We start from the raw sequence: 25,883 nt of genomic DNA on the forward strand, positions 1-25,883 counted from the left end.
AGCGAATTGAGGCTTTTTATTGTTGGTATCACCCTAAAAATAACTCACAACAAAATAGCTACAGCATCACAATATACATATGAAATCATGGACCAACACGACATTTTTTCTGCTGACATATAGGCTTTCAAACTCGTGTCGCTTTATTTTTGAAACGGATACTATGAATTTGACTGTACATATTTTGAAAGGGATGGAACGAATATAGAATTTTTCATTATTCGTTTCTGCGATTGCATGTTTATTGCGTCATAGTCGTTTTACACGGTTCACAGCCACCACATGCGGTTGGTCACGGCGCCTGCACGATGGTGCAGCAGGCGACCCGTCGCCGCGTCCACTGCGAAGTGACCACGATGGATCGCCCGGCCACGGAGTTGGGGCGGTTCGACTCCAGAGAGATGCCTCGCACGCTGCGGCTGAAGCCGCTGGCCCTCCCGCGGCCCCTCGCCTTCACCTGACCCAGATAGCCATTCACCTGCGACGACGCAAAGTAATAAAGAAAACAACAACAATAAATGCTATGGAGAAACAGGCGACCGTGTCAGCAATGTCCTGAAAAGAGTCCTGAGAGAGATGAGAAGCCTCGTGAAAGGCTTAATTCACCCAATATGCCATAACAGGACATGGCTTGATGAAAACAATCATGGAGGGACAAGTGGATTGCAAGGACGGAAAACGAAGACCTCGAGTATAAAATGTGTGGAACAGGTCTAGAAGAATGTGAGAGAGAAGAAATACGTTGATGTGAGATGATAAGCTAATATGAGAAGGGACGTTCGATGCAATGCCGAACACAGGGCAAATAAACGGGAGAACTAATTAAACGAAAATGAGTTTTTCAGCCGCTCCCCTAACTTCGATGTAATCCCCTGAATGCTATGCAACCCCAAACGACTTCCCCAAAAACCCCTGCAGTGCAACCTTGCGGCATGACACAAATACGGAGTTTTTTTATTGTCTGCATAATTTAATCTTTTCTACTTTGTGTTCAGCATTCTTTCGGGCTGCATCCGCGTCCGTTGTCGAAGAACCACAACAGTTTCGCCAGCTCTCCTGCCAGCGTCCTCAGGTGACGTCCTTCACCTGAGGACGCTGGCAGGAGAGCTGGCGAAACTGTTGTGGTTCTTCGACAACGGACGCGGATGCAGCCCGAAAGAATGCTGAACTCAAGTAATCACCGCGGAAACCTACGTACGAACTTTTCTACTTTGTGTTTGTTCTCCTCCTAAACCTTGTATGGGATCCAATCTTTGGAATAATCTACAAGCTGAAGTAAAAATGTTCGGTTTTTGAAATTGTTTAAGGCAAAAGTGTATTACTTACTGCCCCGTCATAACTTATTGATTGCACGAAGAAAAACGCATAAGCGTTTCTCATATCTCTTTTGGTTGTTTGCTCTTTTCATCATGTAACTTAATTCAATTCCTAAAACTCCTTCCTCAATGGTTCTGCTATATGTGATTTGTCCCTGGGAAATTGATGGCTGTAATGCTACGCATAGTTATTACGCTGGAACGAATTGTAATCTTTTATGCGTATACATATGTAAACATTGATTTATTTATGATGTTTTCTTGTTCCCATTTTTGTATTTACTTCATGTTTTGGTCCAAGTAAATTGTTTTTTGTCCTTAGAGGAAATAAGTCCTAGAACAATAAATATCTTTCTAAATCTAAATTATAAATATAAACAGCCTCCCCCCACACTTTTGTCCCTTCCCCACTAAATTTCTCCTTTCCACCAGTTAGTTTTTAAGATATTTGTCTGAAATGGAATTTTTTTAGTACCTGGCGATGGTTGTGTAACAATTGAAACACGTGCAGTAAGCTATAATAATACAATTCGTGGCCATGGAGGCGTCAAGTGCCTCTTCAAGTGTCCCGTGGTGGTCCATTTGTCGCATCCTCACCTCCGGTCCTCTGAGGGGGTCCCCGGCGTCGTCGCAGTCTCCGGGCGTCGCTGGCGCCCTCTCGTGCACGCTCACGTCGAACCTCTCCTTGTTCTCGGCGGTTCCCCACAGCGCGCCCTTCACCTTGACCGTGTCCAGGCGCCACGGCTTCTGCAGCAGGTGCAGCTGGCCGTGCATTGCTTGACCCGCGGCGGGCGTCAGGCGGCAAGACGCCTGCGGGGCCGACCACCAATCCGCCTGGCGACGCTCCCGGCCCCCCTGCCGCGAAGAAAACAAAAACAAAAGCAACGCGTCACGCACACACACTCACAGATATATACAGTAGTATATATCTGTACAGAAGTATATATCTGTGCACACACTAATCAAACTTGTAGGCCCCTTGTGCCGGGTCTACAGTCTACACTAGTGCCTAAGTGCTAGTGACTAAGTGCTTTCGTTTGCGTTATTAATATGTCATTCCACTGATTCCACGAAGTCAAGCTTGGTAATTCTAAATTCCTCTGGCTCCATTACCTCTCACCAAATAGCGTTTGCTCAGGGTCTGAAATCGGTCTTTCCTTTTAACCTTCTAAATCAAAAATGGTTAATTCACGGAGTTTGGAAGTTTATTTCAAGTATCCGTGGCTTTGCATCACAGAATCGCTAATTGCTCTCCTATATCTTCATCTGTCAACATAACTGTTTCCCGATATAGACAATCACGGTGCTGAAGTCGACTTAAAGCTCAAGTGTAGCTACCGCACCACTCTTAAAATTAGATTTAAGTGAAGTCACTTAAGTCTGTGGTGTAGACAAGGCATTGCACACACACCCATTTTAAATGGTCGGTGAAATACCGGCCGATATTTTTTTTACCGTTGAAGCGCTGCTTGCACACACGCCAGATTTTTACCGGTTAGATGATCACCTGCTTCGTTGTTGTGCCTGCGCCGGTGATCCACAGTGGCAATGGGCGGCAGCTAACCAGCATTTCATCGGTGCCGGAGCGTGGTTCGTCGAATGTGGAAGGCCTATATTTTACCGGCCGTCCAAAATCGGTGTGTGAGCGAGGGGCCTAACCAGACAATTGATTTGAAATTAGGCACGAATTTTCCGTTTTCAGTGTAAGTGACTTTCGTGGAATAAGAAAGTATGTGAAAGCATTTTTGACAGGTGAGATTCATAAAGGGAAAAGAGCCTTAGAAAAATACTCTTAGATGAAGGCAATTTGCTTTTTTATATTAAGATTTTTTTTCATTTTTAACAATTATTCTTTTTTCCTATTATTTTCTTCTTTTAATTAGCCTTTCATTAACGAACAACAATTGAGTATCTCCGCCGGAGCTGTACAGCCCGCGGTGGGGCTTGGCTTTCTCTGTTATGCATAATGTTTTATATTGTATATGCCTCCATTCAGTATTCCTTCTTGCTTTTTCCCTCTCTCCTGTCACTCACATTCCCTCGAAATCATCCTCACCTACATCCTGTCGTCACATTTTCTCTCGTCTACCTCTCGTCCGCTTCTAACCCTCTTGTTGCTAAGTGTTAGCTTGTCATTTTCCGTTCTTCTTACATGACCCAACCATACCAGAAGTGGCAAATATAACTCTATCCTACATTTTTTAGTATTTTATTTGTCTCCACGTTCATTCCAATTCTCCGTCTATCTCCTCCTCCAATTGGACCTTAGGTTCTCCTTATGATCCCTCTTTCAAATTTTTTCAGGGTTTCTTCGTCCTGATTTTTCTTCGCCTCCATGAGTTACATTGTAAGTCAGATGTTTTGCAATGACTGAGTGATAACCAAAAAGACAGCGAAGAATGACACGATGAAAACTATTTAATTGAGCAATATAACGATAAAATATTGGAAAGTGCGTAGTTGCAGTTAATATGTCCTTGACAGCAAGAGCAGATTTATGTACTACGGAGGGAATAATTCTTTTCGAACAACTCTCGTTCGCTTTCCGAATAAATTTTACTCCTCTCGTATTGAGTCAAGGCAGTAGTATCCTCATAAGCGACCTGCAGAATAGCGAGGAACCATTTCAAAAAAGGGAATATAGGATGTAATAACATGAAGGACAAGTCCCGTAAAACTCCCCGATGAAATTATGCAAGTTTTTATTTACACCTAAAATCTGTTCATTCATGGTATCCTGCTCATCTAAAACTAGCATTGTTGAAGTGCAATATCACTCGCAGATACATTTATACGAGATATATACCATTTCAATGGTAGATATGTGGCGATGGACATCTTAAAACATGGCGACTCACTTTGAGTTTGGACTCAACAAATCAACTGTTGAGTGAAGTCTGGGCGGACTTCGGGACTCGAGTGTGGTCTCGTAGTGATAGCAACAACGTGGCAACCGAGTCACGATCTAGATTTGAGTAACACTCTGGAACGCGGCCCTATGACGTCACTGGCCCTCCGTCCCATTGGTCTCCTCGAAGTGTCGATGCTCACCTGTTCGTCTGGCGCGAGCAGGTCCGCGCCGTCGTCCTCGTCGTAGCTGACGTCGCTGTTCCTCGGCAGCTCCTTTGCGGCCAACATGGCGGCGAGCGCAAGCACGATGGCAAAGACGGCGATTCTGATTGGAGGAGAAAGAAGCAAGTGAAATGCTCCGTTCCGATTACTATCATGCTTACGATCAACCGCACGGTCGTGAGCAGAAATCGAAAAGTGCATAAATGTCTGGTCAGTCGTAATGGGTAGTTCACTTCGCTGCCACTTTCAGGGATAAGGCGCTCCGACTTCGGAAGGGAAAAGACAAATTCAAAATATTTCCGAGGATTTTATAGGATAGAAAGAGGCGCAGCAGAATTATTTTTGCAGTCCCAATAAATAAAAATGGAATAAAATTATTATATAGCAATTGAACCGATCAGGAAGCATGCTGCTTCTCATTATCCAATCTCCAGAAGGGAGGAAGGTGTAGATGAGGTGTATGAACAGCTCAAGGAAATAATTATAAATGTTCCGGGAAAGAAAAATCTGGTAGTGATGGGGGACTGGATCGCCTCTGTCGGGGAGAGGAGAGATGGACACGAAATATGAGAATTTGGATTACGAATGCGGAACGAAAGAATTTTGCGGGAGAAACAAGTTATTTATCATTAACATATGGTTCAATCATCATAAAGGGAGAAGGTACACTTGTAAGGGTTCAGAAGATACGAGGTGATACCAGGTTGACTATATTATAGTGAGACAGGTTTAGGAATAGTGTACTGTATTCACGTAGCTTCCCTGCGGAGTCAGACCACAACCTAGCCCCCATGATATTCAACGTAAGATTCAAAAGACTTATGAAAATTGGAAAGGATAGGAAATGGAATGTAGAAGCCCTGAAGAAGACTATGAGGAGAGAATATCAGGATGTAGTGGATACTAATATACGGGAGATTATAAGTACACATGCTGTAGAGGAAGGGTGGGATAATATCAAAACGGGAATGGTCAAAGCGGCGGAGAAGTCAATTGGCAACGTAGACAGCAGAAGGATGAAGAAGTCTTGGGTTACGGAGGCAGTGGTAAAAGGATTGGAGGAGAGAAGGAAGTGGAAGAACGTGGACACAGATCAGGACAAAAGAATGTATAGGTAGGAAAATAAATAATCGAATACGACGTGAAAGTAAGAGGGCAAGGGAGGTTTGGTGGAAAAGACTGTGCGAGGAAATGGAAAAGTTTTAGGTTCAGAAAAATGGAAAACATATGTGCAGGATCTGTGAGACAGCAGGAATAGGATGGACTTTAGAGGAGGATAATCTTGGGCAAGCATCTTTAACGCGGAAATTGAGAAAGCCCTTCGTGAAATGAAGTCTAGGAAAGCAGTGGGCGTGGACAAAATCCCGTGTGAGCTTCGGAAGAATTTAGGGAGGGATTGTATGAAAAGATTTATCGAACTAGTACGCAGGATCTATGAGGAGGGATTTTGGCCGGAGGATATCGTGAAGACGGTTCCAATTTCGCTACCAAAAAAAGAAGAAAGCTGTGGAATGCGGAGATTATAGGACTATCAGCCTAATATCACAAGCGGCGAAAGTGATGCTGAGGATATTAAACAGCCGAATGGGGGCGAGAGCTAACGAGCATTTGGGCGAAGATCAGTTGGGTTTCAGAAGACGAAAGTCAACTCGAGATGCAATCGCGATAGTGAGGTCCCTCGTGGAGAGAAAACTAGAAGATAAGCAAGACTTGTATGTTTGCTTCATCAATTTTGAAAAAGCATTTCATAAAGAGGATTGAATAAAGATAATGGAAATTCTCAAGAAAATAGGTGTAAACTGGAGGGATAGGCGACTCATTCGTAATCTGTACATGGCTCATTGGCCCAGACTGCGCAGGTGAGGGTAGCGGACGGAGAATCTTGGTGGGTAAGCATTGGCGAGGAGTTAGGCAAGGTTGTTCTTTACCACCGTTGCTTTTTAACGTACACGACGGGAAACGAGGAACGAAGAAGTGCTGGACATGGTGGGTGAGGACAGGCAGCTTCTATATGAGGTACGGAAGAGACAGAAGGTATGGGTGGAGGGAGTACTTAGCGGGGAGGGGATGTTGAAAACAATGTTAGAGGGTGGAATATTAGGGAAACGGGGGAGGAGGAGGAAGAGAATAGGATTCATAGTTGTAGAATAAAAGGGAGGGGGCCTTATTGTGAATTAAGAGGTAAGTCCATGAAAAAAGAGAGAGTCATTAGAGATAGCCCAATACTTCTCAAATACTCCATGCAAATCTACCTTGATCGGTAAAGTACTTTAATAACAACAACAATAGCACCGCTGGAATCGTCGTTTTCGGTGACGCGTAACTTTGACATTTAAACCTGCGCAATCTTCTGGAAGTATTCGGTGTAGATCGATATAAGTGTTAGCATTGCATCTCCAGTATGCAAATTCTACTTCAGTATTTTCCCATGCAAAATATCTAAATTTGAGGTACAAGTAAATTCGCCGTATGTCACATGAAAATTTCCAGGTGACTGCGCAAGTTTTAAGCAGATAACAAGTGAGGCATAAGGAAGGCGACTGTATTAGACGGATGTGATGCAACACGTTGAGCCGTACGACGCGTGGGCCATAAAGATAATAAGGAGAGCAGTTATGAACAGAGAATCGAGGCTAAATGTCAGAGGAGCTCTCGGGACTCAATTCGCAGGGAGATACTCCTTCGAGCAAACATGTATTTCCCAAAAACCGTGAGCGGTACCTCACACCGCATATAAACCACTAAATAACTTCTCCCTCAATAAGATTAGATCCTCTCTTGGCATTTCTACTTTAGCTGATCGCCGTATCCTCAATGACCGGAGACTCTTTTTAAATATCATCAATGGCAAATACAGGTCATCAGACCTTCTTTCTTTTTTTCCGCTTCGTGTTCCTTCGCGCACGACGAGGTCGAGTGACCTATTTCATTGTTTCACCCCCCGCCTTTCTGTTTCTAAACGTTCTTTTCTATTCAGACTTCCTTCTTCCATTAACTCATATGCCAAATGTGTTCCAAATTTTGATCCTTTTTTTCATCCCACACCCAACTTGCACCATCACTATCGTAATTTTCCCCCTATTCCTCGCCCCACCTGATGACTATTCTTTGTTATTATTTGTAATTACTGTTGAATTTTTTTTTGTTTTTGTTGGTTACGTTGCTTAATGTTATGTAATTATTTCTCCTGTTATTGTAGTCCTCTGTAATTGGCCTCGTGCTGTTTTAGGACTAAATAAATAAATAAATAAAATAAATAAATATATAATACTCGAACGATATCGCCGCCAGTTTTGGTGTTTCAGTGGCTTTTACTTGTGTGCTAACGGCACCTTAGACGTGACTGCGCAGGTTTCCGCGGTGTTGAAGTTCCAAAATCTCCATTCTTCCGGTGCTAACGCGTCTGGTTGTTCCTTGATGACAACAGTTTCGCTAGCACTGCTGCTAGCGTCTTCAGGTCGAAGATGTGAATTCTTCATCTTCGACCGAATAGCGTCATCGACCTGAAGACGCTAGCGGCAGTGCTAGCGAAACTGTTGTCATCAACAAACAACCAGACGCGGTAGCACCGGAAGAATGGAAGCACCTTGGAAGTGTCTGGGCAAAATATCTGACTATATAACTCACCAGCATGCAAACCTTCCCACTTTCAACAAACTATACTAAAAACTATACCAAATTTCATGCTTGCCTCAACATATGCAACTTTTACGTCTGCGCCACTAGCACTATCAACGGTCTCCCATCATGAACTTCCCTCTTCCATTCATAATAAAGTCTATTCCCTTTAATTCTATCAAAAATTCCTATTCTCTTCCTTCCTCTCCCTCGGTCAACCAACATTTCTCCCTTTAACATTGTTTTCGACTCAATTTCCACACATTAGTGCGACACTTTGTTGCTTTATTTTCTTCTAAAGAATGATAGATGACGTATTGCTGTAGTTCTGCAGATGAATGACACTTTAAAAAGCCCAGCCATGCTATTTCAATAGCTTCAACTAAGCAGATCGTTAGGGTACATTCATTTATTGTCAATTGGTAAATTGACAACCGTACAGTTTTAAAATTAACGGCCGTAGCCACCCGCAACGAGTCCTCACTCTGTACTCAATTTGAGATACCGATTGAGGGAATCTGTGATGCAAGTGTACGCTCCTCTGTTATTCTAATTTAATTCAGGGCCAACATTTGTCTTAATTTTGGGAAAAAGTGTAAAGGTCGACGCTTAAAACTTCAAAACAATTGTAAATAATTAAATAAATCATTCACTCCCATTTGAACTAGTCCTGCATATTTTTATACCTAAGCATTCAAAGTACAAACACCATTTCGAAATCCCAGGCGTATTGCCATTTAATGATAAATGGCGTCGAGTTCTTGATATTTTTTCCGTAAACGCACTTTTTATCGGGAAGAATGAGGCTCTGAATCAATTTTGTCGTAAACCCTAATTTATGGCTGCTTTTATTTTAAAACCGTTCTTAAGTGTGAAAAGGCCGCTTTAAAGTATAAAATTAACGATAAATTGTGAGTGGAGATCACCAAAACTAGTCCCTCCGTCACTCTTAATGGAGTCTGCATTCCGTCTGAGCCATGAGCTGCGAATATTTCTTTTCAAAGCATCTCAAGGATACAAATTCAATAAAACTACGTAAATGAGTACCAAAATTGCTTGTCAGAAAGACATTTTCTTTATTGAATCTACATGGGGTGGATCGGAGCACGTTTACGCGTATTTTTTTCAACAAATTTTCTTACGTTTTGGTTTAAGAAATTTTGGGCATTGTGGTTTAATAAAGCAGTTTATGAAATAAAAATTATACGCATTCAGTTGTTGGCTATTAGCGTAATTAGCTGTAAAAAAAATGTTTTTAGGTCCAAGTCTGTTGCATACACTTGGCCCTTTCAGAGGGCAGGTTGACACAACCCCAGACCGACGCTTGACTGATGCTCAAAATCGTGCAAGAAAAGCCCCTATGAAGCAGCATTCGCATTAAATGACTTAAGGCGAGCCAGTTTTAGTATTTGGAAAAAATGCACTGCGTAAACGTACTGCATGCGTAAACGCACCACGGTGAGCCCTACACATTCGGGTTTAATGTCTTGCGTCAACCACCTTCTGATAAACAACAGTTTTTGTTTTGTATCAGGCGCAAGATGAAGCGGATGAAGCTAAATAAATATAGCGAAGCAAAGCAGTGACGCAGCGAGGGGAGGCTTTGGGGGATAAACCCCCCCCCAAGAGCTTAGAGAATTTTTTAATGAAAGATTTTGTTATTAATATTAGGGGGACGGATGACTAACAAACAAAACATATTTAACTATTCACACATCCACAAAACCCACTATTTTGAACCATTTATCTTAAAAAATGTCTGGGGGAAGTGCCCCCACACTTCCCGCTTACCTTAGCGAGTTTTCTATACCCTACAAACCCGTGGTATTAGCTGCGCCCAAAACCCCCTATCCTAGCTACGCACTTGAAGCGAAGGAAGAAATACAGAGGATGGTTTATCGACTCGTGAACATAGCACGCTAAATTGACCATGAGAAAATCATGGGTTTTCATTAGCACATGATCACAAACAACACAAAAACTGAAAGAATGACCATGCAATTTTTTAATCGTTATCACGAATGCATAACGAATTTGAAATTGGATACGTTTAAGCTCAAAAGGACATATGAGTTGAGATCATGGAATCTACGGAATGAGGACTTCCTAACCTTTGAATTTTCCTTTGAGTAAAGTTGCGTGAATCACATTCATCACCAATTTTTTAATGATCACACACGTTCCGTTGGATAGTTATGGTTGGTTTAGGCTTCGAAAGATCATGAGCACAGAAACTACATTTTTCTGTAAATCGTGCCTTGGTAAGCCAGGTACGTCCAAGGACTTAAAATATTCAGATAGATAGTTGGTGATTTCGTCTTCGTTTGTTACACATTTAAAAGATTCGAATCCATGCAGAGTACGAACTATTTGAATTTACCTCGTTTTAGTCATCCACATCTTCGTTCTTGCTCGCTAAATCAACCATCTTTGATTCGGAACACGGACATTACCGTTTGTCAACAATTGCTTGGAGATTTGTTTACAAACACGGTAGTGAAGTGTCAACTCGAGCTGGGCCACGGCTGGGCTTACAATCAGCTCGAATTAAATTTTAAAAATGTAATTTCAATTTAATTAATATTTTGAATATATTTAGTAATTAAAATGTTATATTGTTACTAAATTCAGTTATTAAAGTGGTAAAAACAAAACAAAGTATTTAATTTGTAGTTTTGACCGACTTATCAATTGTTGTGTTACTATAACTCCTAAAAGCATGTCCATAGGAAAGAGATGAATTTTTTGTGTGAAATTATCCTTTTTTTAATGGCCTATATGTTAACCCCGCCTGAGACGAATCCAAAGAACCAAATCTCATTGAAATCGGTGCAGCCGTTCTCGAGTTATAAGTGTTCTAACTAACACGATTTTCGACTTTCTTTTATATATATAGATATGCACTCCTGCTTGTTATTCTGTGTTTCCGAATGAAAATAAACACATTTGGAGAGCTGTTGGAACTTCAAACGAATCGTTCATCGAGTCCTTTCTCTTGGCAGCAGCGAGGATGCAACGGAAATGAATCGTTCGAGAGGAAGTGAGCCCTTTAAGTGATCCGTTCGCTATCCATGCGAGTCGCTTAGCTTGAACTTCCAAACTTTATCCGTACTTGGCTGAATAGATCCTAAATAAACTCCCTGTACATCTCTCTCTAAGTGGATGTATGTTAGCGTTTTTCACGTAAAGTTTCGTCCCGGGTCGAAATTAAACTCCTTGGCGACTTTAATTTCGTGCGGGAGCGAAACTAAACCCAACCCTTGTATTATAGTTTCCCTCCGGGTCGACACGAAACATTTTCGATTCGTTGCACTTGCCATCCCCGAATTCAAAACTAGTCGTTCCCTTGAACGCGCACATCTCAACGCACTGTGTGGAGGGTAGGTATAGTGGTTGTGGTGGGGATTGAGTGCTTCAGACTGAATGGGACGCACAGACCCCACAATTCCAATTTTAACCTACCACACTTCCGTATGAGAAAAGATTTGCTAAGATTTGCCGATGATATAGCCGTTGTAGCAGAAACAGAGAAAGATCTGAAAAATAATCTGCTTAATATGGGTAGGGTAATGAGTAGATATCAACTGAAAATAAGCACGAAGAAAACCAAAATATTTGTATGCAGCAGAAGAGAAGAAGTCAAGACTAACGTTGAAATAGGGAAGCAAAAACTGATAAAGGTGGATGAATTGGGAGAGATGGACTTCGCTGCAGCGAAGTTCGGTTATTTGGGAATCAAGATGACTAGTGAGAAGCTGGCAAGAAATTATTAGCAGAATAGCCCAAGCAAAGAGAGCATTCCACCAAAAAAGAGGCTTTATTACAGTGGGAAACTTAAATATGGAAGTAAAGAAACAATTTATAAGAACCTACATTTGGAGTATGCTCCTATACGGAAGTGAGGCATGGACAATGACCGCAGCGGAGAAAGCAAGGATAGAGGCCTTCGAAATGTGATGCTACAGAAGAATGATGAAAATCAAATGGATCGACCGAGTTAGTAACGAGGAAGTCCTAAGAAGGGTAGGAGAGAAGAGAAGTCTCATGAAAACCTTAACAAGAAGACGGAACAACCTTATAGGCCACATCTTGAGACATGATGGCCTGATGAAGACAGTCGAAGTCGAAGGGCAAGTGGAAGGCAAGAATGGAAAAGGAAGACCTCGAACAAAATATATGGAACAAGTAAAGAGAGATGTGAAAGAGAAGAAATACGTAGGTGTGAAAAGATTAGCTGATAGGAGAACTGAGTGGAGAGCTGCGTCAAATCAATCCTAGGATTGTGGACCAGTGATGATGACACTTCCGTCTGACGGCAATTCTTCGAAATAGACTCGCCCATTCCCAAAGCCGACGCCGCGGACTGTACTGACGGGGACGCCGAGGACTATTCTATTTCTCTCCATCACCACACTTGGATTTGGGACACTCCAAAGTAGTCGATTATGAGACGTGGAGAGGATTCCATCTCGTCAAAACTCGATTCATTTTTCCACTTGGGACGCATTTAAATCGATTATCAAAAATGCCCACCGCGCGGCGCTGAGTGCAAAGCGGTCCTTTTTATCTTTTGATATGCGTTTACTTAAGATTAGTCGATCGCTTGTCCATTGGGAGCTCTGCCATTTCAACTTTCATTGACGCTTATAATAAACAGTTTCTAGTTGACTGTGAACTTTGAAACGCTGATGCAACAATGTGTAATGAATTCCTGAACTATTATCGTATGTTCAACATATATTAAAAAACTAATTTGTAGCTATCGCTATGCAATATTTACATTCGCGAGCAAATAAAATTGGAAAGTTATGGATTTCCTACCATATCATCAAAGATACAAGTTTTAGTTGACAGTAAGGAATTATGTCATATTTATCCGTGAAATTTGGATCGCTCTGCTCATCAACGACGCGAGTGACGACTTTTGAAACCCATTTAAGTGCGCGGTGGGTGACGTTGAGTATGGAATCCGACTGGGCGATCCTCTTTCGCGTAACATTCGTGGGCTCTCACCTACCTCTTGGCGGCCATCTTGTCGAAGCAAGTCTTCCTCGATGCAGGAAGCGCACTGCAGCTCTCAAACCTTTTATAGGTCTCTAAATACAGGGGCGATTGCGCTCCGAGTCACCTTCCAGCCCTGAGCTGATAAGAGGCAATCGAAGAAGTAGAAGAAGAAGATCAGCGAATGAGTGCGTTGTTTGCTCGTGACGACACACTGCTGCGTCATGTCGAGAGCACTGTTGGCTGCATTGTGACGTCATCCCGCTCGTAGACGCTCACCTGTTTTCTTTTCTTCGGCGCTGCCCTTAGCGAAAAAAAACATTGAAATTTCAACAGTTAGTTAGGACTACTGTTGAACCCAACAATAAGTGTTGTATCCAACAGCAACTGCGGAATCCAACAGTAACTGTTGAATTCAACAGTAAATTGGGACCAGTGTTAAAACTAACAGTAACTGTTGCAACTAAAAATAACTGTTAACTCTAACTGTAACTGATAAATCCAATAGTTGTTGATGAATTCAGCAGTTACTGTTGGATAGAACCCCCCTCCCCCCCAGACGCTTAAAGAATATATACAATATTTTTTAATACGGTTATCATAACGTTCGTTTTATTTTGTATATTGCGGAGCCTAAATTAATTACTTTCATTAATAACCTCATTAAAAAATGATAACTTTCATATCAACATAAAGAGAATATTTTCTACAGTCATTGTTATATTTTGTTTTTAATCTCAAATACGAAAATATCTGTGAGAGCCTTGTGCCATCCCCCCAGAAAAAAATCCTGGATCCGACCCAGGTTAGCGTCATTATCAAGATGAAAAAAGACATCTCTTTTTGATCTGATTAAGGCTCTAATCCGCTGAAACTATGAGACAGCATTACTTGAATGATTTGTGGAGGAGTATTTTGTTTTTACCTTGTGCTACCATGAATACAGTGACGCAGCTAAAGAATTAAAGCTTGGGGGGGTTTAGGTGCAACTATAATACCGGGATGTGTGGGGGTATGGAATACCCACCAGGATAATGGACAGATTAATAAATTACGGAATTTTAAGATAAACGGTTTCAAATGGTGAGTTTTACGGCTTTCTGAGGGATATTTTATTTATCTTTACACTATTCTATTAGTAATATCAATCCAATCAAGTAAAATGGATTAAACTTAAAAATTTCTCTGATCTCTGGGGGGGGGGAGGTTTATCCCCCAAAACCCCCCCACCCTCGCTGCGCCGCTGCATGTATATATGAATTGGTTCCTCCACCTATCGCCGAAATCACTCGATTTGACCTCTACGGTCATTGGCAATCATTAGCATGCGAAATGCCCCACATTCACTCCACATTACACAATATTCTACCGGTTAATACCATGCAGGTTCGCATCTACCCGGAAGGACGGGCGTCAGCCATTTCGACGCATTTAAGTTTCTATCTTCGTGCTGCACACGTCTGCGATCAATGTGCGCAATTCTCAAATGCATATTTTCGCGAATCAGAGTGATATTTCCATGCCATGATGCCTCTTGCTATCAATTAAATTACTCTGAAAAATGCGATTGTTAGATGAACCCAAACATGTGGTATAATTTTTTTTTAATTTTGGTAACCCGCAGAGCTATAGTTATAAACCATTTCATCGGATAATAACACGTGGACGGAATTGAAAGGTTTAAATTGCTATTATTTATGTATTATCTCTTGTTATTTCACCCGTAAATAAATACCCTTGAAGTACAGACAGAAGAAGAGGGAAGACCGCACCTCAATGACAGGCGATGCTAGGCTGATGACCAGTATTGCTTACAAATGACCCATAGCTGTCCTTCCGTGTATAACATCCACCATTAAAATGTCTACGAGTCATTGCAAAGTTTTCTTTCGATGATATTAGTAATAATACACAAAGCCGCGAACTTTCAGAGGAGCAGGATTTAAAATGGGCGTTAAATTTTATTTTGAACATGGCTTAAAATGATCCATCTCTCTTAGTGCTAAGGTATGTTTACATGGAGTGTTTTTCGAGTTTAGAGTTCCGGCCTGTCTCCAGACTTCTCTCTCAATATGACCTTTTTCCTTTAATTCTTTCATCGATTTATTCCATTCTTTCCCTTCCTCTCCATCGTTTACCCAACATTCTTCCCTCTAACAATGTTTTCAACATTCCCTCACCCCTTAGTAAATAGGTACTCCAACCTTCTGTCTCCTCCGTAACTCCGTGGTGAGTGCCATTGAGTGAGGCTTTGAAAGAGTCAGGTACCTTAATGGCGGACTCAAAAATGATAACACGAGGAGAAATGCAGTGAAGATGCTAAAAGATCAAAATATGCCGTGACGTCCGTCGTCCTAGTTGGTGCCGCAATTAATTCCAGAAATTGCGGATCTATTTATGTCCCTGACACTGCGATGGAACGAATGGAAAATCTTCAATCTCTTATCAGTTCAGCATTATCTTCCAAGGAAGCGTGGTGACGTCATGCCGCTCATTGAGGCTCAGCTGTTTTATTTTCCCGAAACTGCATCCGCCTCCAGAGGCCGCTTCATTCATCTCCAGACCGCCTTATGGAGAAATACATTTGAATTAATGGGTACGGGGCACTTAGCGTGATATTCTAGTACGCGTGCGTCAGTGGCGGATTTCATATAAATAATTAGCGTGTGTATTATCACGTGTGAAAAAAGCGTATGGTTTGATCGATTTTGATTTCACGAGAGAAATCGTACTAATGGCACTGGTCAACAGAATAATATTTTTTTCTATCCCAGACATATTGTTGGGCGATCCTAGAGGTGTTTTTCGCGCTAATAAGGTGATTTCCTGTTATTTTTCTATTGCCTAAATCGAAAGATTATTACTCCTGGAGTGCGCATTTCACGCTCTTAGATTTTCGAATGACGATATCTATTTTTCGCGATTGAATGAAAAGTGAAAAATTTCAGGCGCGCGAAAACGCGACGGCTAAGTAGGAATGATGGGAAAAGTCCGTATGACGTATTTCTGGTACCAACTGTCGGCGTGTGAGGTGACCTTGGAGCGAGGCTTGAGCACTGATACGACACCGGCTGATAGCAGGTAGCTGAGTACCCTGTTAGCAAGTAGCGCTTGGCTTGAATAAGGATTATTATTCCCCTATCAAACGAAGGAAACTTTCCGAACTTAGGTATTCTTAATGTGTGATTATTAAGAGATGCTTCCCTGAGCTCTGTGCCTCACGCATTCATTGGTAATTTCAGGCCATGTAAAGCTCATATCTACTCGTATAGAAACTAGGTTCCTGTGACGTCACGTGGAGTGGAATCGCATGGGCGACAATCTGGCCTTTTTCAAATGAGGTTAAAATTGACCATTTCCATTCGTCTAAATGGTATTTCTAAAACCAAATAATTTGTTTATTATGATACACTAATGGTGGGTAAGGAATCGCTATCATCCTTTAATAATCACCTTTTAAAATTGATTATGGTCGGAAAGTTTCCTTCGTTTGGTGGGGTATTAATAATCCTTATTTAAGCCAAGCGCTACCTGCTAGCAGGGTACTCTACGCTACCGCCATGCTCGGCAGCAAGCAGCCTGCATCGTAGCGGCGTTCATAGCCTTCCACTAAGGTGGCGTCACGCGGCGGCAGCTGGAACCAGGATGACGTCACACGGGCTTTTCCCAGCTTTCATACTTAGCCGTCGCGTTTTCGCGCGGTTGAAAATTTAAAAAAAACATGCAATGAGTCATCCTAGCGAGTGACGCCATTAATCCTATCAATTGAGACAAGGTTGCTATCTTTAATATTTCGATGGAAGAATGACATTTAAATCCCTCTGTTTTGCAGTCTATTTCTTTTATTTCCTTCTCTTAATCACTTCTACCATAGTACGATGGTGAACGAAGGATATGATTCACATCGTCTGAGAAAATATCTTCTTCGAGTTTCCTAATTAAGTTAAGCCTATACTTCAATCTACGCTCCTGCAAAGATTCCCATCATAACTCGTGTAACATACTGGAAACGCTGCACTTTTTGTGTTTGTTTTGCAGGTGTTGAACGAATTACGCTGGGAGTCGCGAGAGAACTATTGCTGGGCTGCACACTAGGCTTATATATGCTTCCGCAATTATGAGTGGATATCTTTGAGAGCGACACGGGGAAAATCATCTAGGAACCCCAGTATATTTTCAAAAGTGACGAAAACGATTAATAAAGTGAGCTGTTAAATGACTCTGTTTTGGGATTCCGGAATTCCGAAAGACGCCATTTCTTATTCCCTTAGACGTTGTTTTGGAATCCCGAAACACCTTATTTTTCTGAATACTAGAACTCTTAGTTACGCCATTTCGGGATTTCGGAATGCCGAAAGACGCTTTTATGGAGTTCTGAAAGGCGCCATTTTCCACAATACCTTAATTCCGAACAAAGTCAGAAAGGCCTTATTTCGGCATTCACTTAACGCCTTTTCGAGTTTCTGTACACGCCATTACGGCTTTTCGAAGACCCTATTTTGATATTCCTAAGACGATATTACGTTATTGCGATTGCAACTTCTGTGTATTCCGAAAGGCGCTATTTTGGTTTTCTGAAATGAGATGCTTCGATATTCCGAAGGCGCTACTCCTATGACACATTCACCGCGTCATTCACAAGGCTTCTTTTCATGTACAGGACACATCCAACCTTCATGATTATTTTTGTGCTTCATTCTTTCTTGTAGGGACTCGACATTTTCTGTTTTAGATTTTCTGTTTTAGATTCTATAACTTAATCGCCGAAAGTTTGAATGATCGAAGAAACCCGACGAGAGTGTGCATGGAAGAAATAATATATAAAAAATGTAAGAAAAAAAGGGACTAAAAGTATTTATAAACTTCAAGTACAAGTTCACGCGAACCCCTATTGATATAGGCCCCATAGAAATAGAAGGACATACGTTTGATAATGTTTAAACCTTTTTTAAATACTTTGGAGTCATTTCGATAGTAATACAGAAGAAACTGAGATGCATGATAGACTGAACCTAGCAAACAGATGCCTACACGCAGGCTATAAGTTGTTCTCCTCAAAACTCCTCTCTCATGGAACAAAAATAAGAACACATAATCAATAACCTGCCCAATTCTGCTGTATGGGTCAGAGACGTGGATTAAGAGGAGAAATTATTTATAGTATTCGAAAATAAGGTTTTACGTAAGATTTATGAACAAGGGAGGTGGGCACGGTTCGTCTGCAAAGAATGCAAGTACACTAGTATGCGTATTAGTCATTTCAACTGTTTAGAATGTGAACAAATGAATGACGTAAACTCAACCCTCGTTTCCAATCTCAAAGTGTTAAAAAAATAGCACAGCTGCTTAGTTTCTAGGGATACAAATATGCCAAGAAAGAAAATTTGTCATATGAATATACATATTACCAGGCATTTTTATATCATGCCTTCTGAATCCAATTGGAATTAAGATTTGCCAATTCTTCTTGCTCTCTTGATATTCTCGCTCTCAATATTAGCTTTGCAGATAAATCAAGAAAAGTTAATACTGAAGTTTTTAAACAACTAAAGTCATTAAAATGATGTCTCTATCTACACATTTATTTCTGAACAGATCAATTCACGGAGAAAAAATAAGCAGAGGAGGTAGCAGTGGTTGTATCTTCGTGCTCCTTTGGCTAATTACTGTCAAATCTCCGTTAATTAAAAGTCCTAGTTGCGGTAACTACAATTCTCATTAAATGACCAGATACATTTGTATTTGAAATAATTTTGATAACCCTAGGTTAAGAAAAATTGTAGTATTTCCATCGATAATCATTGTTTTCAAATTGTTTGTTCTTGGCCTTGAAAAAAGGTGGGAAATTTATTCCTCGTGATTAAAAGCCAACCAACGCTTTCCTCCCAGTGCGTGTGCGAAAACAATTATCTCTAATGACCAGGTTTGAAAAAACGGTAAGTACATGAACTCTTTCACCTTTAATAATCCGTCGACTATTAATAATTATGCACATTTAACCGAATGGGTATCAATGGGTAACATATTAATAGTGGCACACCTGAGGAGTCCTCTCTTGATAAACATTCATGCTTTCGGCGTTGCGAAGTTTTTGAGATTAGAAAGTGTTCTTCTGTCTTGACCCTTAACCAGTGACGTGCAATTCTTGTTACTCTACACGTGACGTGCGCTCTGGGAGACCGCAATAAATCAAAAATTCATAAAATATTGCTACGCCATTTTTATTGTTTTGTTTAGTTTGTCTTTGAATTCTTAACTATTTTAAAACTTGTATTAAAATTTTTACTCTCCCAATACGAACCAATTTGTCATAAAAAATTGTGATTTGAAGCAGGATCAAAAAACTGATGCCAAAAACACTTGAGTTGTAATTATTATATTTACGTGTCAATATTTCGCCAGATTCAAAAAAGGCCTTAAATGTTAAAGTTGGAAGGCTAAGTAGTAAGTAGCCATGAAACTTATCCCGCTTATTCCTTTTCTTGATGCATTCTTAGTAAGTGACGTGCGGTCTCAGAGACCGCTAATCGAGTTCAATTGCAAATTTACAGAAATTAATAGAAGGAACGTTAAATTTTACGAGTGGGATGTCCTTGTTATGCAAAAATATGAAGCTAACGAGAATTATAGATATTTTGAAAACTTAGTTTTGAAAATATTCATAATTTTAGATACGCAGCGGTCTCTAAGACCGCACGTCACCGGTTAAGGGTGAAGGCCAGTCCATCGTGGGTGATAATATTAAATCAGAAATTTGCTTCGGAGTGGGGGGGGGGTATGTAAAGGGGGAAATACTGTATGATTGGGTGGCCTATGTTGATTATTTTTTTCGTTGCCAATTCTCACGCATCTAAAAATCGTTCATTCCATTAAACCAGCTTGACTTGGATAAAGTTGAAATTTTAATGCATATTTTGTAATTGGCAGACATTATGAAATGCGAATGAACTCAATGCGAAGTAAGCGACAGGCGTGTTGAATTCGCTCAATGAGGACCAGTTCAATATTCTACACATAGAAATGCCCTTCGAATCACACATACACACCACACGTAAATAACTACACCTTTGAGCATATCGCGGACGCAATGAAGGGTTATATAGGTTCATTGACGTATCGGTATCGTACTGGTGGATCATAATAAATCTTGATTTTACTGCTAATGTATTTCTGCCAGAGAAGAAATTAAAAATCATAGCCACATATCAAAATGAAATATGATGATTTTAAATATTTTTAACTTTCATCGCCTATGAAATGAATCACCTATCAGAGCTTTTGTTAATTTCTTTTTCCAGGCACCCAGGCTCCCAGAAATGGTGCACTATTTCACTAATCGTACTCGTGTCACGTGACACGAATACCGTGTTATTTAATATTGAGGGGCTGGCACCAAATTATTGGCGTCGCCCGCCTTCTACTTTCAAACTTAATCTACAGTCATTACTGATGTTGACGATGTTATGTTTCGTTCGCAGGCTACGGGCACATAGCCCCCAAGACTCACTGGGGCAAAGTGGTGACCATCTTCTACGCCATCTTGGGCATCCCACTCATGTTGCTCTGCCTCTCCAACATCGGCGATATCATGGCGCATTCCTTCCGATTCCTTTACTGGAAGGTAAGTAACCCTCGGCAACCACTAAACAAACAAAATAATCTAGCAACGAAAATAGAATTTGTATTGAAACCCCTGTAGACCATGGCTTGAATTGAAATGTGATGTGATAGAGTGAATGAAATGAAATACTTGGGAGTCATTCTGGACAGTAATTTACGCTGGGATAAACACTTACTTTCTGTAAACAAATGCCTTAGAAGTGCCTTGACCAAACTTTACTGCCTACGAAACAAATGTCCACTTCCGGTTAAAAAAAACCATTTATCATGCTCTTGTTCATTCTAAAATTTCTTATGGTATAATCTGCAGTGCATATGAGCACATTTAAGTGTGTACACGTTTTGCAAAAAAAATAATTAGTGTAATATTGTCTAAAAATTACTATAAACACTCATTTCCGTTGTTTGTGGCCCTAAATTTGTTGCCAATAAGCCATATGTATTTATTCAAAGTGCTTAAATTGTTTTTTGCCAGAAGTGGAAATATGCCGAGTGGATGTGACAAATATAAATATAATTTAGGGACTGAGTAATTTATAGTAGCAAAAAGACCCAAGTTAACTTTATATAAATGCTATTTTCTTTGCATGGGGCCAAAGTTATTTAATTTACTGCCTGCTAGAATTAAAAAAATTAAAACCTCAAGTGTAATGCTAAGACGTGCTAAAGATTGGCTCTTCTCTCAAGAAATAGTTGAAAATTTTATTTGATGTTATTTATTATCTAAAATACTCTTGTATCATTTACTGCATTATCATTTTTTTATTGGCATACATTTTTGTTGTTTGATGGTGGCTCAATTCTGGTCCTATGACCTTGGAGACCACTTAAAGCTCTTTCTCTTGTTTTTTTTGTATTCAGATGTAAAAACAAAATGTAGGAGTAATAAATTATGATTATTATTATTATTGCTATTTTTAATCCGAGGGCGTACCCAGGATCATAAATAGGGGGGGGGGAGCAAGCCATGATCTAGTGGTGGGGGGCAAACCAAGTTGTGACATTAGTTTACGAGATTATTTCCTGGAAAAAGTAGTTATATTTTAACCTCACCCCCCCTCCACCTGCGATACCCTCCCTAAGGGAGCCTCCTCCCCCTAACTTTTTTTTACCGTATGACCAAGTTTTTCCCCCTCCCTCATCTCTGTGGACCAATCCGTTCGACCTAATTACCTTCCTCCCTCCCCCTCCTAGCCTCGTATAAAATGATATGATGGACCTCTGTGGAGTGCACCTGAAGATGACGTCTAACGTTGAAACCATGGTCGTGTAAATGTGTGATGTGAGAAAGCACAAAGTTCTTCTTTTTAATTGTAATAATGAATCGCTTTCACAAAGTTACGCCTCAAACAATCATTAGTCATATTTTAGTTATATTATACCAATACATATCATCTTTCGTGGGTAATCAGCAGGGTTCATATTTCGGCAGCAAGCAGCCTGCATCGTATCGGCGTTCATAGCCTCGCACCCAGGTGGCCTACACACATCAGCAGCCAGACGTCATACGCGCTTTTCCCAGCATTCATATTTAGCAGTCGCGTTTTCGCGCGCTTGGAAATTTTCACTTTTCATTAAATCGCGAAAAATAGATATCGTCATTTAAAAATCTAAAAGCGTGAAATACGTACTCCAGGAGTAATTATCTTTCGATTCAAGCAATTAAAAAATCAATAGGAAACCACCCTTCTGAAAAATAAGCGGGGAACCTGGCTACGGGAAAATTAGCGTGAAAAGGGTTTGGTGGGTGTCTGCGATGCAAAATTATTTGAAAATATTTTAACGTTAGTTTTGTACACTATTCCTCGCGAGTGTAAACACCATACCGAAAATTGAGCTTCTAATCACCTCGCAGGCGACATTTTTCGCAACCGATAAGAAAAAGCAAGCGACAGCATGAAAAGCAATATCCGTGTCGTTCTTATGCCTCCAACAATAAAAGCTTATGGTCTATTTTTTTCTCTTGGGGTAATTTTAAAGAATCGACCTTAATGTCAATTGGCATAGTTTTTATTGCAATTTTGCTTGATGATTATCAAATACCACCATCAATAGCTATAATTCACGGCTTTCAAGAGGAAAGTTTTACCTCTCGTGGCAATACTTTATTTTTGTGAATGCTCCACTGCGATGAATTGATTCGAGGAAAAATATTTTAATTTTTGTTTTTCAAAATTAACTTACTTATTTTCTTGAGATTTTTTTTCTGGAGAGAGGTGAAATAGAATCCTTTCCACCTTTAACGGAATCAAAGGAGTAGGGGTATTTCCTTTCTGAGGCCTATTAATCGAAAATCAATTTGCTAAAAGTTATCTTCACAGATTTGGGGCTCAATTTAATTTGCCAAGTCCTCTGGACGGACAATCCCAAAACCAACACTCCGTCGTCAAGTGGAGTCGTCGCTTACGCGTCCAAAATTGGGAAATGCGGTGTCCGCCATTGTTAGTCTAACGCCTTCCCGAGAACCTTATGGAGGAAATGGACAGATATCATATTTCTTTTTTGAAAGTTTATTGAACGTGTGAAGGCTGTCGGGCATTCAGCGAGAGTTCAAGTGTTTTCGGGAGCGCAAAGTAACCACTTCATAAACATTTGAAGAGTAAAACGAAGCTTAGTTCACGAATAGTTCGTTGCTAATTTTCGTCCGCAAAAGGGTTGAAATGGCGGCATTTGACTCTGCGTGTGCGTGTTTTGCCATTGCAGGTGTGCTGCTACATGTGCACGCGTCGCCCGTCGTCGGGGGGCAGCGTGGTGGGGGGCCGCCGGGGGGCCGTGACCCCTCAAATGGTCGCGCTGTCTCCTCACGCGCTCCGCAGGGGCCGCTCGCTCCGCGCCACCGCTGCCGCAGCCGCCGCAGCCGCAGCCGCTGCAGCCGCCGCGCCCCCGCGGCAAACCAGGTGGGTGCCGTCCGATCATACCGCACACCTTGTGAGATACTTGAAAGTAGCACTTTCATGTTGATTCTATCGCACTTTCAATCACAGTTTATAGCATTTTGTAGCATATATTTTTTCTTTATTTTCATAATGTACCAGTAGTAGTTGACGACAAAATGTGATGAAACACAGTAATTTGTAAAAATACGGAATAGTTTACATAAGTATGGGATATAACAATAATAATTAAGGAATAAGACATAAATGAATAATTTAAAATGGTATTAGTTGCTTAAATATCATTTACACTAGTTGAACAACGACATTGAACAAGTTTCAAAACTTTCTTCCATCAACCGGTTGCGTTTGTCAGTCACAACTAGATTGTACTGGCTGAAAAACCTCTCTGCATACACGAAGCTAATTGGTGTCCAGATTGAGTGGATTGCAGCGTAACCAAACTCAGTTTTTTCTTGGCAGATGGCAAGAAATATTTGCTCAACATCGCAGAAGCTACCGAGGGTTCCCCCTCAACCTCTCTAGTTGTTTCCAATGAAAATACAAGTAACCATGTATGAAGCAGTAAGGCCCTTAAGGTCCAATGTCGCAGGGAGGTGTAGGTACGCTCGGCACTAAATTGACGAATTTTTCCATCGAAAAGGCAAATTTGCGGTTTAAATATCATAAAAATCCCGCCATCGCGCCTGAGTCGCATTCACTCACGTGTATCGCATCAGTATCGCATTTGCGATTTTCACGTATCCTTGCGCATACCTCATCTGGACACTCCGCCTGTGGTCCTTGGATGCAATTGGCTCACTATACCCTTTTTCCCAACTGATGGCGGGTGATCTTGAGCGCCCTCGAGACCCATCCACTCTTATAGCCAATCACAGAAGAGTGGCAGTTTGGAGGAGGCCGCGGTCTCTCTTCGACTTTCGTCCAATGAAAATCGTCAATACTTATCGTGATTAATAAAATTTTTGTTCTGTCCTTGTTTTTATCGGATACACTGTGGAAATATTGTTTGGAAATATCCCGTGGAAATATATTGATGAAAATGTGTGCACTAGACTTATGTTAAATATCATTTAATATTAATCATTTACATGTTTGTAATCGCTATTTAGTAAGCGTATAGAATGGGAAAATGTGCGGTGTGCAATGATAATTGCATTTGCCACCGTTCATTAAACTAAATAAAAATTCTAGCAAAAAATACCAAAATACTATAGTAATTTCGCTGCACTGGAGTGAACAATTGTAAAGCACTATCACCAGAAAAATGACTCTGTACTTATCTTGTATTTACTTGGGATATGAGCATTAATTATGACTAAACGGAAAAGAGAAAGTTTTTCAATTTGTTGATCATGCTCTTAAGTAATTTCCTCGTCAAAAGTACACGAGTCTTAATGGAAAATTCATAAAACCGCATTACTTCAGCAAGATCTTGAGTTAAATGGGGCTGTTGGGGTATCCAAATGGGGTATGCTTTGCAAATAATTGACAATACACCGTTATTGCCTGCAAGACATTGCTGTTTTGACACTTGCCAGGAAGGAAATGTGAAAAAGTAGGGCCAAGTTTGCAATTATTTTTATATTTCCAGGAGATTCCCTATATGTGTAATCGCGATTAGCTCAGTAATTCAGTACCTACACGTTTATATATATATCAACGCTTTTTGTCCTTTCTGTCCCAAGCTTTATTATTATTTGCCTTAGGAATAAGAATCACAGGCAACACATCTTTCAATATTGCTCGGGGGAATGCATTTTACTAGACTCATTTCGTCGTTCATTTGCAGCGTTCGCCACGTAGCCGCCGGTGGCGCCGCCGGTGGTCGGTGGTCGTCTCGTGCGGCTCGCTCCTCGGCGCGCGAATCGCAGCGATCTGCCGATTCCGCTCTGGGCAGCCTCGCCGATCGACCCTCCACCTACTCGGACACGGAAGTCAACAGCGGCAACAGGTGGGTCTACATGCATGCGTATCGCGATTTATCCGATGGTGTTTTCCATAGTTCCAATGATTAAGTTGGCTGGATTGCGAGATTTCTTGATGACGAAGGGCAGCGATCTCGAATGGTCATTTAGGAACAGCCTGCAACGGAGGAGATTACTGGCTTAAAACCACATCTTGTAGCGATCATCGCCGAATATAATGGTTCATGAATATTATAAATTTAAACTGGCGGACTTCGCCGTGATACAGTTGCTGAATACGGCCTGGACGCGGCGCCAGCGAGTTTCGTAATGAAATGAAGATTAAAGCAAGGAAACGCGCGGATCTGGGTGGGGCTGGCACCGTAAATAACTGCGGTAGGTGCCCTTGGAATTTAAATGGCCATTTTATTTAACACGGTTGTGGTCGCTAGATG

The 25,883-nt window shown here is 41.0% G+C and overlaps 2 protein-coding genes across 2 annotated transcripts in view; one reads left to right on the forward strand and one right to left on the reverse strand.

The window, feature by feature from the left end:
- The window catches only part of LOC124154908, a 203,058-nt gene that overhangs the window by 171,216 nt on the left and 5,959 nt on the right, over positions 1 to 25,883 (forward strand). The window contains exons 3-5 of the mRNA XM_046528681.1: positions 20,486 to 20,628; positions 23,331 to 23,524; positions 25,314 to 25,475. Coding sequence (XP_046384637.1) covers positions 20,486 to 20,628; positions 23,331 to 23,524; positions 25,314 to 25,475 — 499 coding nt within the window. The remainder of the gene's footprint in view (positions 1 to 20,485; positions 20,629 to 23,330; positions 23,525 to 25,313; positions 25,476 to 25,883) is intronic.
- Positions 2 to 13,129, reverse strand: LOC124155395. The gene is made up of 4 exons (XM_046529175.1): positions 13,024 to 13,129; positions 4,368 to 4,491; positions 1,914 to 2,171; positions 2 to 478 (listed from the first exon to the last, which is right to left on the reverse strand). The coding sequence occupies exons 1-4, from the start codon at positions 13,035 to 13,037 to the stop codon at positions 293 to 295; spliced, it is 582 nt and encodes a 193-aa protein (XP_046385131.1). The 5' UTR covers positions 13,038 to 13,129; the 3' UTR covers positions 2 to 292.

This window comes from Ischnura elegans, chromosome 3 (genome assembly GCF_921293095.1).
Source record: "Ischnura elegans chromosome 3, ioIscEleg1.1, whole genome shotgun sequence".
NCBI classification, from domain to species: Eukaryota; Metazoa; Arthropoda; class Insecta; order Odonata; family Coenagrionidae; genus Ischnura; species Ischnura elegans.